Below are 16,226 nucleotides of genomic sequence, written 5' to 3'. Positions count from 1 at the left end.
GTGTGTAAAAAATATTAGTGAAACAATAGTAAAAATTGATTTTAACAACTTTTTTAGCTGGGCCTATATAAATTGTATACGCTCTGAAAATTTCATTGAAATTGGTCAACTGGTTTGCAAATTATAACCGATCAAAATTGGTAAAACTTGCCACTTTATGGTACACTAGAAATTACCACTTTTAATCGTTTATAACTCGTAAACCAATTAACCAATTTCATTGAAATTTTCAGATCGTTTATAATTTATATAGGCCCAGCTAAAAAAGTTGTAAAAATCAATTTTTATCATACTATTGTTCTTCACAATTCCGTCCAAATACATTTTTTCAACTTATTTTTTACATATCATTTACTAAACTAATTCTTCTAGCCTTACAGAGAAATTGAAATCGTTTCATATAAAAGTTATTCTGATTTAAAATGTGTGGAATCAGTTATGCTCCTTACTGTAGGATCTTTCGAGCTTGTTATGTCAATTTATTGCCTCGCAATAAATATTTTCTGACTTAGTCAAATTATTTATATTAGGTTGTCCCTAAAGTTTCTGTCGGAATGTGTTCCAAATTTAATGTTGCTAAATATTTATCTTAATATTTTAGTACTTCCTATGTGCACGAATCGAAAACCAACTTTTGCGACAACCTAATACATGTCGATTGCCAACGTCAAGGTCAAGTTTATGGGTTAAGCAATGGCCACTCAGGCGAATTTAATTCCTATGTTGATTAGACAAAATTCAGTTTCCTGAGTAAAATATTGATAATGTTTTCAAAAATCCTCGTCCATGGTGGGTGGTTAAACCGTCTCGATAGTTTCATTACTAGACTGTTGATTTTTATTGAAATGACTGTCTGCATTCATTTGTCATTCTGTCACAAAAGTGTCTTTAAGTGTGTTGCTCAATAAAATCCACAGTGTGTTCACTAGCTATATAAACACAGACGCATCACAGTGCTATTCCATTTTGTTGCGTTCACCATCTGGGAGAACAACGAGATTTATATTAACAAGATTGAAGTGGGGGGATAAGAATAAAAATTGCCAATACTTCCGCGAAGGAAATTGTAAAGAATGCACGTCAGTTCTGAAGGGATACAGATGGGGGTAGTTTTTCCCGCGCTAGTCTCCTCGTGTAAATGTTTTCGATTCCGTTCGCGTTGAGCGCGACAGCTGTTATCTTTGTTCTATTTTCGAAGGGAGTGAGTGGCTCGTTAAATATCCGAAAGAGAAATGCCGACCACATATAAATCCATAAGTGCTTCGTGGTTGTAATCAAAATACCAGGAATGTTCAACATCTATTAAGTGTAACTGTTACAAAACGTCAATCTTATCGTGTTGTCATTGTTATTTGCCGTGTTTATTATCTTGAAGTTTAAATCAGGGGGTACAATTATTCGCAAAAGTCACTTACAATTTTTCATAATATGAAGACAATTTGATGAAAAAATAAATGTAACATGAAATTCACTAATTAAACGAAAGTTTTTTAAATTAATCTATTTTTTAAATGCAAAATATACTCGTGAATGGCTTTCGTTGCGAATATATTGATGGATTTCGAATTTCTTGGTGTTTTGTCTCCCATTGTACCTCCAGAACATCCTCAAAAGAAGAATACAATTTTTATTTGGCTCCAGTGTCCTGCAACGAATGCGAACAGTTTTTGTTTTGCGTAGAGATCCACGGTCTAGCGATAAACGACGCTAGCGATTTTGCCACGGGTAGAACGGCTATTCGCTGGCGCGGCGCGGCGTAGAGCGGTGGCAGAGCGTTGTTCATAGCGTAGAATGGAGAGTCACCTGCGTCTCTGTCGGGGCAGTGGTAGCGCGCGGCAGCGATGCTGTAATAACGCCGGCACGCTCGTGCCAGAACCAAAGTATACGCTCGGTGTACACGACCTAAATAAGATGCGATGCCCCCCGGGGCGAAAGTAATTCACAGACACATGCGTGGTACCCGGGGATACACGTATACACGACGGCGCACCGGCGGCCTGTGCCGGGCTCTCTCGGGCTATAGTTTACCAAGTGCCGCAGGAACGCGCGTCGACCGCTTTAGCGCAGGTTCGACCCGCGTTTTTCGCGTTGAGGTCGTCAGGTACACGCCGCCGCGGCCCATGCTCTACCATAATCGCGGTCCGCTTAAGTGGAAAGCGTAAAATTAGCAACCGCTAGACGCACCTCCGATTTTCCGACGCGCTGCCCGAACAGTATTCAACTGCTCGTTTCCCTCTAGCCATGGCCAACTGTTCGCATCGTTGCACAGTGGGCTCGATTAACGCGACGACATTTTGCGGAAAAAATCAACTTTCTAATTTTGATATTTTTTCAATTGATATCGATTTCTAAATGTCCACAGACCACGAAAATGATAAAATTAATCAAACACAATAGCAGTTCTGGTTGTGATACACGCATAAAGTTAGACAGTTTAGGAATATCGATTTTCCTTACATCACAACATTTTCCAACATCACAATCTGGACATCACAATATCAACATCACGATAACAACATCACAATATCGACATCACAATCTCAACATCACAATATTAACATCACAATATCAATTAAAGATGTCTTTAATTAAAATTAAATACGTCTCTAAGACGTCTTTGTGCTATCCGGGAGCCGCCATGTTCGTTATTCAATGGATTAATATTTCCAATATCTACCCAGTTTGTATTAGTAGTCATAAAGACGGTTTTGTCCAGTTAGCAGCTCGAGTCGCAGGACTGTGCGGTGTCTAGAGGCACGGCGCGTTGGTCCGTCGTCCACGCGTCCGGAAACCAATCTTCAAATATCAATTTTCTCGTTTTTCATCAACTCTGCCAAGTGCCGGAGGAACCTGACAGCACATTCTTTCGTCGTTTGTCAGATTCTTTAGGATGATATTCTCCGTAACCCTTTGCACTCGGAGCTATTTCTACTCGAAAATTAGACGTCTCTTCCGACCCAGAATATTTCCACTCCTTGTGACTTTTTAAATTGTATACGATCCCTAAATATTTAGCAAGGTAATAGAAATTAGTTTATGTTATCGGCGCATAGGTTCGATCCAAAATCAAGACAAAGCAATTTTGCAATTTAAACAACTTTTCTCAACGTTTCGATTCAAGTATGAATCATCTTCAAGAGAGTTTTGCGTTTGCTACGTGTAAATTGCTTATAAGTGTATAAATTTGCAACCGAACTCAGTTTAGCTCGTGCCAGCGTGGAATTCAGTTGCGAATTTATACACTTATAAACAATTTACACATAGCAAACGCAAAACTACTCTCTCTCTCTCTCTCTTATTTAATAGAGAACTGTCCAATGTAATTGTTAAAAAATATCTGAATTATGCAAAACATGTTCCTCGTTAAAACGCACTTTACTTTGCATTTTTACGTCTTGGTAAATAAATACTAGATAAAATCTGCAAGCTCTAAAATATTCTTCAAGGAAGAAATTTAATGAAACAGATTAAAATAAAATAACGAAGTAACATAATTGATTAAATAAAAGACTAACACTATACTGAATTCATTTGCTTACGGATCCATAAACCCGATACTATTAACATTAATCACAGAGAACGATTGAAATGGTGAAGTGGGGGTGAATTAGTATTCGAGAGACCTCTTGTAACGAGACTATAGATTTAATTGGTTTAACTCGAGACAAGTTGAAACTATTTACTGTTTGCTAAATTGAAGTACTGACTCGATATAATCAGGATAACCATAAGCTTGCGCGCTTGCGTTGCGGAGTGCTTTAAATTTCGAGACGGGGGGTTAGAAGAATTATAGCTTATTCTAACCACGGTAATAAAAACGTGGCGAGTTTACACGTCGCTCTCCGACTGATACTAATCACGTGATAATGAACGAACGGAGTGGGACACGCACCGCGTAGATGAATCATAACGTTTTTTCGAGTAGGGTTGTATATTTCTGTTTTCGAGATACGGCGAATAATTAAATTAATTGCAAATCGTCGCAGTGTTAAGACTTGTGCCCCTTGAACCGAATTTTATCGACGATGTGCCATTCGATAGGGCACCAAAAAAAACATACTGTGCAAAATTTCACCCCTGTATCTTGATCGGGAGGGTAGTTATGGGGTAAAATCGAAAAATCAGGTTTCGGCCTATTTTCCCTAGTTAATGACGTTTAGAAATTCTGAGAAAAATCTGACACGTGTCAAGAACCCAAATACATACTTTGCAATTGGTTTTAGATTTTTGAAGTGAAAATCCTGCTTGTAAAAAATCAAAAACCTCGAAAAAATCGAAAAAATGCAGATTTCACACGGAAGTTCTAGAGCGACAACATTTATATTTTTACAGTAGCGGTATATTATGATGAGTATTGTTCATGAATTTTTTGAGATTTTTAAAGTGAAAATCCTGCTTGTAAAAAATCAAAAACCTCGAAGAAATCGAAAAAATGCAGATTTCGCATGGAAGTTCTAGAGCGACAACATTTATATATTTACAGTAGCGGTGTATTGTTACAAGTATTGTTCGTGAATTTTTCCAGATTTTTTGGTTTGGCGCGCTGTTGTTAAAAAAAATAAAAACCGACTTTTTCGACCTTTTTTCCGCGAAGAACTAAGCTAACCTTAAAATTAATAATGATAATGAAGATCGTGTAAGATTAACGGTTCGGCCTCGCTGAAGAATTTCATCTATTCGAGCCTCCACTTTTCCATGTCGAAGCAGTGTTGTAATGCCATTACGCCGGATAATCGAATTCGAGAAATTCTATCGTTCCCGTCTAGGATTTTTTGAAAATTGAGACGGCCGGTGTGTGCTCGGGGTTACCAGGGGCTCGTCCCGACTAGAACATGCGACAAATGCGCGAGCGGAGGACTTTAATTCTCGCGGGGTTGTCGGCCCACAAGCGCGAATGTTCGCGAAACAAAAATTATACTGCTGGGAGCACCGGCCCTCCTCTCTCGGTGTCCTCTAATGGGAAACTTATACCACTCGAAATAATTAGGGCGTCCCGCGTCTGGAGGGTTCAACTCAATATTTCAGATCCTCCGGAGCGAAACAGGTTCGGAATATTGAGAAAACTGGACAGATGCACAACAATTGGGTACAACAATTTTGTTTACAAGTGTTCTTGCGTTTTACTTAAATCGTGAAATTGATAGTAAAACAGACATTGTTGATTTAAGTAATTGATCGGTGGATAGCGGATGTAATGCATTTATGACTAAAAGGAGTAGGTGTGATTTAAAACAGTAAAAACATTAGAAGAATTTACTTTTGTTGGAAACATTTTTTGGCAGATCATAGGAAATGCCTTAAAAATCGTGTTGATACAGTATTTTATCGATAAATGTCCCAAATCAATGCGTAAACTGAACATTTTTGAAATTGTGACGTGCAGTGTTTTTGCTGACAACCACAGGGTGTCCCGAAAATGTTGTACTTCCCCGAAAGGGGTAATTCCCGAGGTAATTTGAAGAAATTTTTTTTCTCCGAAAATGTTCTCCACGGCTTTGTCCAGCAGTTATTAAGGAACCACCCCTTTCAACATTCTCCGACATTTTTGAGACACCCTGTAGAATCTGTCCCACCAGTTACCCTTCACCCTGTATACTTGGAATTAGTATAATCGTTTCAGAAGCGGAAATGTTAAGGGAGTGTGCGAAGGGTGACTAGTGTAGTTCTTGTAAAGGCAATTCTAAATAATGTTCGGCCAAACCGTATGAAAGCATAAATGTACTGAAAAAGAGAAATTAATCGATCGGTTATCGGATGCTTTTCGAGGCGAAGATTCAAAAGAATTCGCGCAGAACGATGACCAAAAGAGTCTTTAGCCGACGGATTGAACATTTTACGGGTATGGTTAAGGAAAAAAGCGAGATAAATATTCAATCGAGCGGAGATATTCGCGAAAAGCTACAAACTCGCGCGTATTGAACCGCTTAAGGGGTTAACGGTTCATTATCACGCCGTTTCATCGATAGTGGCGCACCACACTACCGTGGAACTTGGAATGTTCGACATTAGAGAGGTTATGTACAGGAAATCGATGTTTGAATATATAGGGTAATTCATGGAGGGAGAAACGTGCTAATAAATTATTTTAAAAATGTTAGCGTACGTGATAATATTTTTGTACTAATTATCAGCATTTTCTCTTAATCCTTTTAATAAAGTCGAAGATAACGTAGTACGATATCACACCTAATAAGTTCAATCAATGTCTCCAGAGTTTTGTGTCCCACCTATTCATTTCTTGAAAGCAAATTTCAACATTTTCTTCAACTTCTGCGTTGCTTCCGAGAAGATAGAAAATTATTGTGCTTTCGAGAAACAGAATAAATGCTTCTCTTTAAATGACCCCTTTCAATTAAGGTGACTGCATTTGCAGATTGAGATGGAATTGAGACAGAATTGGAAATAATTTCGAAGATGAACACGCGATTTGTTTGAACGAGTACTGCTTGCTAGAGGTACAGTCAAGCAATTAGTAAAAACATTTAGGCTGTTTGTCCACACGTCCGCGACGACGGCGAGTCTCTACGGTTGCGCAACAACTGTTAACTCCTAACACTTGCGTACCGAGTTTAGTGCAGAGTCGTCAAGTTAAGGTCCGTGTCCCCACTCCACGTTCCACACGCTTCGGTGCTGGCAGCCGAGGAGAGGGGGTGACATTTTCCCCTGAATTGACTAGCTCCCTCAGAAAGTAGTTGAGTGTCCAAGACTCGCCGGGTACGAAATGAAATAATAAAAGCCCGGTCTAGCCTGCGTAAAATGGCCGCCGAAAAGATTCCGAGAAAAACAGCGAAGAGATCGCGGGTCCGTATCGTAAATCTTGCCTAAATTAAACTCGCGCGCGTTTCCAAGAATAACTGTAATAAAACTGGGAATGGTATCTCCATTCATCAACGACCGACTCGGCGGAGCTGACGTGCCCCGGGCACGCTCGGAGCCTAGCTCCTTCACCCTCGTTATGAAACGGCCTGTACGGGATCGCGCACAGCTACAAGGAAACACGTTCCGCTAGCGGCGTGGCGTGGCGAACGAGGAGATCCGCTAGCCGCCGCCGCCGCGCAGAATAGAGCGAGAGAAGAGGGAAAAAGAACGAGCAGAGAGGGGAAGAAGGAAAGAAATAGCGAGAGAGGAGCGCATCGAGTCAGTGGGCTAGTGGGGCCGACAGAATGTAGCCCGTACTACGGTACCGTCTCCCTCTTTGTCTCTCTCTCCCTCGTTCCTTCCGTTCTTCTGTTCTTCCGTTCTTCTTTCCATCCTTCCTTCTTCCCCACACACACAGAGCGTGCTACCCTCACGAACTGCTACGTCCTCGTCGCCCACCACCACCACCGCCGTTCATCTCTCGCGGAGAACGTGTGGATTCGTAATTTAATTGAGAGGATCCAAGAACGGCTCTTCATTTAAAGATGAATAGAAAATTGGAAACCGCGTTGTTTCGTTCGACCAAGTCAGCGTTCATGAAACGCGGAAACCCGTTTTCTCGGGTCGAAAGTCAATTTTTCAATATTAAGATATTGCAAAATCCAAATTATTATTCGTTTCAGATTATTCTGTACTGTGATGTACGTTCTAAAGACAAACCCCGTAAAATTCGGATGAAATAAAACTTTTAAAATAGTCATCCTAGACCATCAACGTACAAGTTTAAGTTATTTTAGGTGTGTAATATAATTGTTAGCATCTTTTTATCGTCGCACATCGATTTGAAGAAATAATCGCCGGGAGTTTCAAGCGTTCCGTTGTTTTCCTATTTTTTTTTCTTTTTTTACCACGCTTATATTAGCTTGCCGATGTTGTCGTTGTTGTATGCGTCAAATCTTGTATTCGAATGTTAAGTAAAACACAAGAAACAAGTAAATTTTCCGATCCTCATTTGAAGTTGAAAGGATTTGAACAGTTGAAACAAAAGTCATTTTAATCAGCGTTATGATAATGTTATGATCCTTTGATCAGGATTCCAGAGAGATCAGTCTAATCGCTGGACAATGTTTCTAACGTGTAGGAAAGGAGAATGTATTTGAAAGGTCTGTCGACTATCTAGTATTATGTAACATAGCATCATTTGTATATTTGCATTTATGATGCAGAGATCGATAAAAACTAGCATATCGTCGAGAGAAATGCTTACGATTAGATCAATACTGGCTAAAATACTCGCGGCACCATCAATTATTTTAAGGAGAGTCATCGCATTTGCATTAATTTAGAGAATATGACACGCAAATCTCGTTAACCTTCCTCAAATGTGCTTCACATTCATTTTTGGTACTTACAAACTTCGTATCGTTAAATAACAAAGACCGTTCAATTAATTTCGATCTCTCGAAACAAAGTACAGCGTGCCCGGAATGATTTATCGTTTATTTACAATCTATTTAGGAGCTCTGAATCCCCTCGACTGCTACATACGAACTATCGATTCATCAAGACAACTAAAATGCACACAGGGTTGGTAATATGGAACACCTAGTTTCAAAAGCTTGCCAGGAGCAGAGAAATTTTCTTTTCCATGTGAAACTGATATAAATAATTCCACCTACATTGCTGAAATTACTCGTGGAAATGTGATTGAATCATGTGTATGAATATAGCAAACTCTGACATAAAAGAGAGGGAACACGTCCAGAAATGTTGTAGCTCCTTGAACGAGCAGATTAATAAAGAGTTATTAGCGAAAAGACGATCATTGGCCGCGCCAGACTCCGCCCACTGTCGTCGCGCTCCGATTGGTCCGTGTTTTTCGTTGAGAACTCTTCGACAAAGCCGTCGCGGAGAAGATTTTCTCCAAGGAAAAACTGACTCGAATTCGCCTCGGGATAATAATTAGACTGCGGATTTTTGTGCAACACGAAACAGTGCAAAGGATTAGAAAATTCTAGCAATATTCCAAGTGAGGATCGTTGCAGAACATTTTTATTTTGACTGTGTTAGAGTTAGAGTTAGACTGCGAATCTTTATACATTTATAAAAATGATATTTGATGTGCTTGCCGCTCGTTAAAAATGGAAAATTGCATAGACTTCCGCGGTGTGCTGATAACAGTTGGATTCAGTGCAATATCTTTTAGAGGATTCGTTGAGTCGGGTCCCCGAAGGGTTAGGACCTAACTAACCTACTAACTGTACTAACTTAACCTAACCGTTAGGTGAAAGGCAGAGGAAGATGACAGTAGGAACAGTAACAGAAGCAAGATTTTCTGCAGGGGAAAAAAGCCGATGTCCGGCGACTTCTGAACCGGGAGCCGTAGGTCTGTTGCACATCGGTTGCACCCCTGCGAGATCCTCTTAGCGCTGCTGGTAGCCGATACGGCGCTTATTATCCGGGCAGACGTATCATTCGCGGACTAATAACACCGGCATCGTTGTGTTTAGCAACGATACGGCTCCTTAGCTTAGGTTAGTGCACGCACAGCAAGCACCGGGCGGTCGGCGGTGCGCGCTGGATGGAGTTTTTTTTCGCGCGCACTTCGGTCGGGCTGGTTGCGTAACACGCGTGCAGCACCAGCCGTCACACACGTGCGCGCCGCTGCTAACACGAATCACGGTGACACAGTTCATTACACGGGCGCGGTGTGTGTTGGCCGGTGCATGCAGGCGGATTCGTGCGCGAGCACACACGTACATACACACGCGGAGGAACAAAGAGGGAGCGAGAGAGGGTGCATGTGCGACGGGTTCTCCGGACGCGCATATGCTCTTTGCATGCAGGTGCATGGAAAAAAAAGAGCCTCACGTATAGACTGGGGGCTCGTTGCACGGTTACATAGGAGAGCGGGTATGTAAAGTGCAGAGATGTATTATACATAGAGGCTGCGCGTTTGTGAGCGTAGGCGCAGAGCGCCGCGACGCTTCCTTCCACGGTGAATCTCTCGCCCTGCCCTAGAGAGGCGCGGGCACTAGGAACCGGCATGAAAGCACGGAATAGACTACTGTCGGTGGAGATATGTGTCTCTCGCTCTCGTCCGTGTGTGTGTACGTGTGGCCGGCACACTCGGAAAGCTGTCGAGAATGTGTCCGTGCAGTCGGCAGGCGGCGGATGGGTGGGTTGTGGGTGGTTGGCTGTAGGCAAGGCAAAGCAAGGCAGGCTCGGCTGGTGGTCGCTCTCGGTTCGCTCGATAGCAAAGTGCGGTTCCCCTCGACACGAGCTCTCGTACTTGCAACGCGGCAGGATTAAAGGGGAACAGTCCATGTACGGAAATGTACGATCGATGCGCACATGTCTGAATTTTCGTATCAAGTCGTGACCGATCGGCCGCGGCTCTGCGGTAACGGCGGTCTGCCTCCCGGTCACGAGGAATCCCGTCTCCGCTGATTCCTCTACACCCTACCCACCCGCCTCCCTCCCCGCCCCTCCCCTCCCCTTCCGCCTCTTCCTCCTTCACTGCCGACCCCGATGACGAACAGGCCCTCACCTTTTCCATCATTCTCTCCACGGATTACCGAGCTGCGTACCCACTTGTCCGATGGTGCTGATAGGCTGCATGTTGCAAGGGTGGCTTGCCAAGGGAGGATTCTCGAAGGATTCTGCTGTCTCTTAGGTAGCGTTAGTGACAGCGAATTTTGCTTTTCGATTAATCACGATTTTCATCTTTTACTCGGTATTACAAGTTTGCAGGCGCAATTCCATGCCAAATCTTGCTCTCGTCAAGAGGGCAGGGTAAACAGCGGTCAATATCGGGGTAAACCTTGCTCTAGGAACGAAAACGGAATTGTAGAATTTAATTCTACAGTTATTAACACTTTACCTACCGATTTCAATAATCGTGCCGTACCAAAAGAAGGCATAGCCATTTTCTGTTACATTACAATCTTAAATTAATCTATTACATGACGTTATTGAGGGTGACTTTTGATACTTCGCAATGAAAATTGCTGATGCTATTGAAAAAACAGATTTTTCAAGATTATGCAATAATTACCGGTCGGTAATGCGTTAATACGAAATTTAACTCCCTTAATCTTACGATTTATTATGAAATTATTATGATCGTAATTAAACCCCTCAAATTTCATTAAAATATTCTCTGAAACCATTTCGTATCAATCTATTATTTTCTCAATTTTCAAATTTATCCGGAAAATTAAATCTATGAGCAACCTATTAGAGATTAGAGGAAGAAAATTAAAATAATCATTTCTAATATAAAAAGTTTAATTGACCTCGTTAAACTTTAAATCGAATGCTGATATAATTAGACTGCGGATCTTCGTGAAACTGAATTGAATGTTACTTCTTCCCTTAATGACTTTAACAGAGGAGAAATCATATATGAACATCTTCAATTTTTAAAATTTCCGGATAATTTTGAATTTCATCCACTCAATTTTGCTACAAATGCATAAAGATCCGCAGTCTACCGATAATTGATAAGCCCAAGTGTTGCTAATACCTGGATCTCGAATTTGAAAGTGGAATCGAATGTATTCTCGTGACCGTGTCTCTAAAATAGCTCCGATCTGCGCGCGATATATTAGTTGACTGGTCGCGATAATCGGATCTGGAAGGGATGCGGCGTTTATGTTTTCTTTTTGGTCGTAACGGGATGCCTCGCATTAATTAGATCCGCGATTTAACGGTGTCAGGCATCCGTATGACAAGTGCACGGAGCAGACGGACGCGTCAACGTGCCGAATACGATACCCATCTCCCGAGACACGTGCGTGTGTCGCTTCTAGTTTGTCCCCTATCCTCTTACACCTCCGTTTCTCTTATCGCGTGACTCTCTTTTTACATCTTGTACGCGTGGCTGGTCTAACCGTTACCTTTCTCTGACCGCCTCGCATTTCGATCATCGCCGAATTTCAATCGCACCAGGTTCTTCGACAGCGCCTCTTCCCATCTTCGTTTTTCGCATTTTCACAGTATGAATATTTCACGGCAAGAATAGTAACGCAACCAACAAATTCAGTATTCTCGGAATAACGATTTTAAGGGGATTATCAAATTTCCATCGAAGTGGAACAGACATCTGACACTGTTCTTGCTTTAGACCAGTGGTCGGCCAACTGCGGCTCTTCCACGAGCGACGTGTTCAAATAAATTAATTTTGTTTTAATATAATTTCCGATCAGTCAGTCAGTTTTCATCTAAATTCAAATGGCAATTTATTTTCTCACAATTTATTACATTAAAAAAAGAGAGAGAATAGTAAGAACAATATACATATGCGGAAAAATATACAAAGCCGAGGTGAAAATTTAAAGTGTGTGGAATCAGTTATGCTCCTTACTGTAAATGAAGATTCGAATATTTTCTAGGGTCGTGGTAACTTGAAGTTCCTCCATTTCATAGAGTTCTTCGAAAATGTACCCTAATTCACTAAATTCATTCTAAAAGAGCAGCAGACTTTTCTTCTACTTGTTCTATCCTATTGTCGTCACGTACCAGCAACCCTTTTATTTTGGAAGAGAAGTAGAAGTATTCCCTTGACGTTAGCTCCAGCTGATTCGACACGTCGCCATTTTAGCAAAGCGATCATCCTGATCCACCAGAATGGAAGAATCGAAAATTACGACTAGATCTCCCTCACCAGACAAGTTAAATAGATCACCTCGATCCTATAAAGATAAATCATCCATCAGTCGTTTAAGAATTTTCGAAAACAGCTCTCCAACCCCGTTCCAATAAAGGAGCGACTACATTGCTGATAGTCTGGCATATTCAAAGTTCTGACATGTTCCGAGAAACAAGAATAAAAACTTCTGCTGCAGGTTTTACCGAACATAACCTACAAAACTTCTCCGGGACTTGTCAGCGATTTTATATATCCACCGAGCAGACTTTAACCCCTTGCTTTACGTTTTCTTTCGCGACTACACTACTGTGCGAAAGAAAGAAGAGCACCCAGTATAATTATAACGTATAATGATAGACTATGTGTTTATTATAGAAAGTATTGTATGATATAATGATTTTATTGCGTTTAAAGTTATTAGATAATCCGCAATAGCTTCAAATTACCCAATAAACTACCCTTGTTAAAGGGTTCTATACATAAACATTTGAATCATTCTATTAATCAGCTAATTTCCTTTTTACAAAATCTTTGCGATTTAAATATATTAGTTACAATTTTCTTCAAGATGACAAGATAACGCAGAAATGCAAATATTAAAATTGTTAGTTTAATTTTCCTTGAAAATGGACTTGGGCCACTTTCAAAATAAAAATTTGTATCGTTCTATTAACCAGCTAATATCCTTTTTACAAAATCTTTGCGATTTTAAATATATTAGTTACAATTTTCTTCAAGATGAAAAGATAACGTAGAAATATAAATATTAAAATTGCCAGCTTGATTTTTCTTGAAAATGGACTTTGCCCACTTTCAAAATAAAAATTTGCATTATCCTATTCACCAGTTAATTTCCTTTTTACAAAATCTTTATGATTTTAAATATAATATATTAGTTACAATTTGCTTCAAGATGAAAAGAGAACGTAGAAATGTAAATGTTGCCAGTTTGAAGTTCCTCGAAAATGGACTTGGACCACTTTCAAAATAAATAGCGTCGTAGAAGGTGAAGGTAGATTGGGGGGGGGACACAATTCTCAATCTGGCGACTGTAGTTCGACGTACCCTAATCGTCCAAATCCCAAATCAACGAACCCAGTCGCATGCTGTAGGAGAGAGCGGCGAAATTCATTGAAATGTATCGAGTTCCCGAGAAAGATCGTCGAGGGCCGAGCGAAACGACGTCGGGCGGGTTTCCATTTACCGGGAGATGCTGATGAGACTGTTTGCAGATCGGCGATCGTCGAACGCGAACCGCCTCTGGCGCCATGTCACGCGAGGTGCACGGATCCCAGGGATCGAAGAGAGTACGGGACACGATCGCAACGTCGACGATCACGACGAGTCGCCTGGGTGTGCTTCGGCTTCGCGGTGACTAGAAGGCTTGCTTGCCGGCCGGCAAAGTCGGTGGGACGTTCATTAGCCAAGGCGCTGACGATACTAATAACGGCGGCGAGGTGATACACGCGGTAAACCGTGTCACGCTGTGGCGTAGGGCGAGTTGGGGTGGCGTGGAGGAGGCGGAAGAGGAGGTGGAGAAGGAAGCGGACGATGATGGACACGGTGTTAACGTAATACCGGTCGAAAGAGGGAGGTGTACATAGTTTGTACAGTTTGGAATCGGCGTTGACGATATTCTCGCGTACACGTACGCGAATACACACGTATTCTCACACACACACACAAAAACATACACACACCACGTACAGACAGAGAGACAGACACACGCAACAAGTACACGGAAGAAATCGAAGTATAGTGTTTAGCCGAGGAGAGAAACAAGTGCCGGTGTTAAAAGTGCGTAAAAATCGAGCTTAATAAAGTAAATAATAATCCGTAGCGAATCTATGCGAGAGAAAAAGAAAGAAAAAGTTTCCGAGCATCGATATATAAAACACACACCCGTAGATACCATACATATACGTGCGCCGCGTAAACTTAAGCATGATCGCGTGAGATCCGTGTATAAAGGAGAAGAAATTTCCGAATAATTTTGTTAAACGATTTAGCATCGATTCGACAATACCCGTAGAAACGAGAAATGAAGCGATCGAGAGGTAGTAGCCGGTAAGCGGAACGAAGTGATAATAAATCTTAGAAGCACACCGACTGAGAGAGATGAACCGTTGTACAAAGTGAAACGTGGCTTGAATAGCGATATACTACGATATACAGATATATATGATATATATATATAGATATTCGAGTGTACACACGTGAACGGTAGTAAGAATTCTAAAGGAGAGAGAGAGAGAGAAGGACAATTATTATACACAGACGAAGATAGTCGGCGAGAAGTGAGCTTGTGGACAGAAATCGGTGGGGAGACAAAGAGAAGAATCGAGAGCTTCAGACAACACGGGAAAAACGCAGTAAATTTCGGGTGGCGTCGCGGCGCTCCGCAGCGGATGTTACGGCGAATCGGGAAAGAGTGCCGCTGCCGCCGCCGGGTCACCTACGGGAGTAGCAGCCTGGAAGTGACGAAAGGCCATCACCACGGCGTTCAACATGTTCGAGATGTGGAGCGCGGTGAGTTCCAAACTGGAACACTCCGCGACCTCCTCGGGCTCGCCGTTACCTTTGACTTCGCACGCACCGCAGACACCTCACACCTCGTCCGGGAGCATAAAAGGTAATCTTTAATTTCGGACATTTATCAATAAAATACTGTATTCGGGTACAAAACAATGATGAGTATCCACACTGTCGATCTCGTCCGTACAGTGAAAAAAAAGCATGACGTTTAAAGACGCGACGGACTGATACTATGTGGATTTTCTAATTCCGCTCGCGCGTCGGAGAGCCGTTGTAATACACAGACCCCCACCGGAATTGCCGTGAACCGAGTTTACATAACGTCCTTTTGATAACAACGCGGTCCCGTGGTTTACTGAAATTCTATTCATGCGCGATTGTGTTCGTCCGTGTACCTGGACTTTTCGATTTGAGGCAGGCGTTACCCCTGAATCAGGACATTTTTATTTGTTGATCCTGCAACAATGGCCACGTGTATATTTTTTCCATTCTTCTCTGTTTTCGTTCACCGTTGCAAAATACGAACGTATCTTCGCAAACATCCGGTTTTTGAAAAGTTCTATCTCGTTTCCGAAAGGGAACAAAATTGTAGAATTTTTGGCGACAAGCCTCGTTTGCTCCCAGCCCCCTTCAAAAAGTTTTGACAGTTCTTACTAAATATTTTCGAAAATATTGATTTCACAGAAAAAAGTTTCAAACAAAAAATGAAGCTCATAAACAGCTCTACAAAAAAGGTTATATAGATTTTCTACGTATACCTATTATTTTGGTTGTCAGACCCAAAATAACTCGGCGGGGGTCGAATTAACTCTGTCTGTGTAAAATTTATATAGTTTTTGTATTTACTTCCGTAAATAATGGGAATTTAGAAAAATACTTCGGATAAAAGTTGTAGACCTCATCAATATACACATTTTATGTTATATTGATTTCTGTCATAAAGATTATACTTTCTGAGAAAAATGATAGGTAATTATTCACTTTAATTCACTTTATTTAATATCGTTTATCTCAAAAACTACTGTCTTTATGACAAAAATGAATACGACTTAAAATGTGTATTTCGATGAGATCTACAACTTTTATTTGAGGTATTTTTCAACATTACCATTATTTACGGAAATAAATGGAAAAAACTATGATTTAGAGCTATGATGCTAATATTCGGAAATGCGATAAA

General features: G+C 41.2%; 1 protein-coding gene across 9 annotated transcripts in view; it reads left to right on the top strand.

Moving 5' to 3' along the window:
• The window catches only part of Hr3 (nuclear hormone receptor 3 ROR-beta), a 179,198-nt gene that overhangs the window by 76,412 nt on the left and 86,560 nt on the right, over window positions 1-16,226 (top strand). Inside the window, exon 2 of one of the 9 annotated variants that reach the window (XM_076441956.1) lies at window positions 13,744-15,143. The exons of 7 other annotated variants lie outside the window; for them this stretch is intronic. In XM_076441956.1, the coding sequence (XP_076298071.1) occupies window positions 15,020-15,143 (124 nt within the window). In that variant the 5' untranslated portion in view covers window positions 13,744-15,019. Of the gene's footprint in view, window positions 1-292; window positions 15,144-16,226 lie in introns of those variants that run through there. One more of the 9 variants, XM_076441957.1, reaches the window with a different exon arrangement.

Source organism: Lasioglossum baleicum, chromosome 17, assembly GCF_051020765.1.
Source record: "Lasioglossum baleicum chromosome 17, iyLasBale1, whole genome shotgun sequence".
Classification (NCBI taxonomy): Eukaryota; Metazoa; Arthropoda; class Insecta; order Hymenoptera; family Halictidae; genus Lasioglossum; species Lasioglossum baleicum.
Note: the sequence above shows the minus strand (reverse complement) of the source record. Positions and strands in the feature narration are given on the sequence as shown.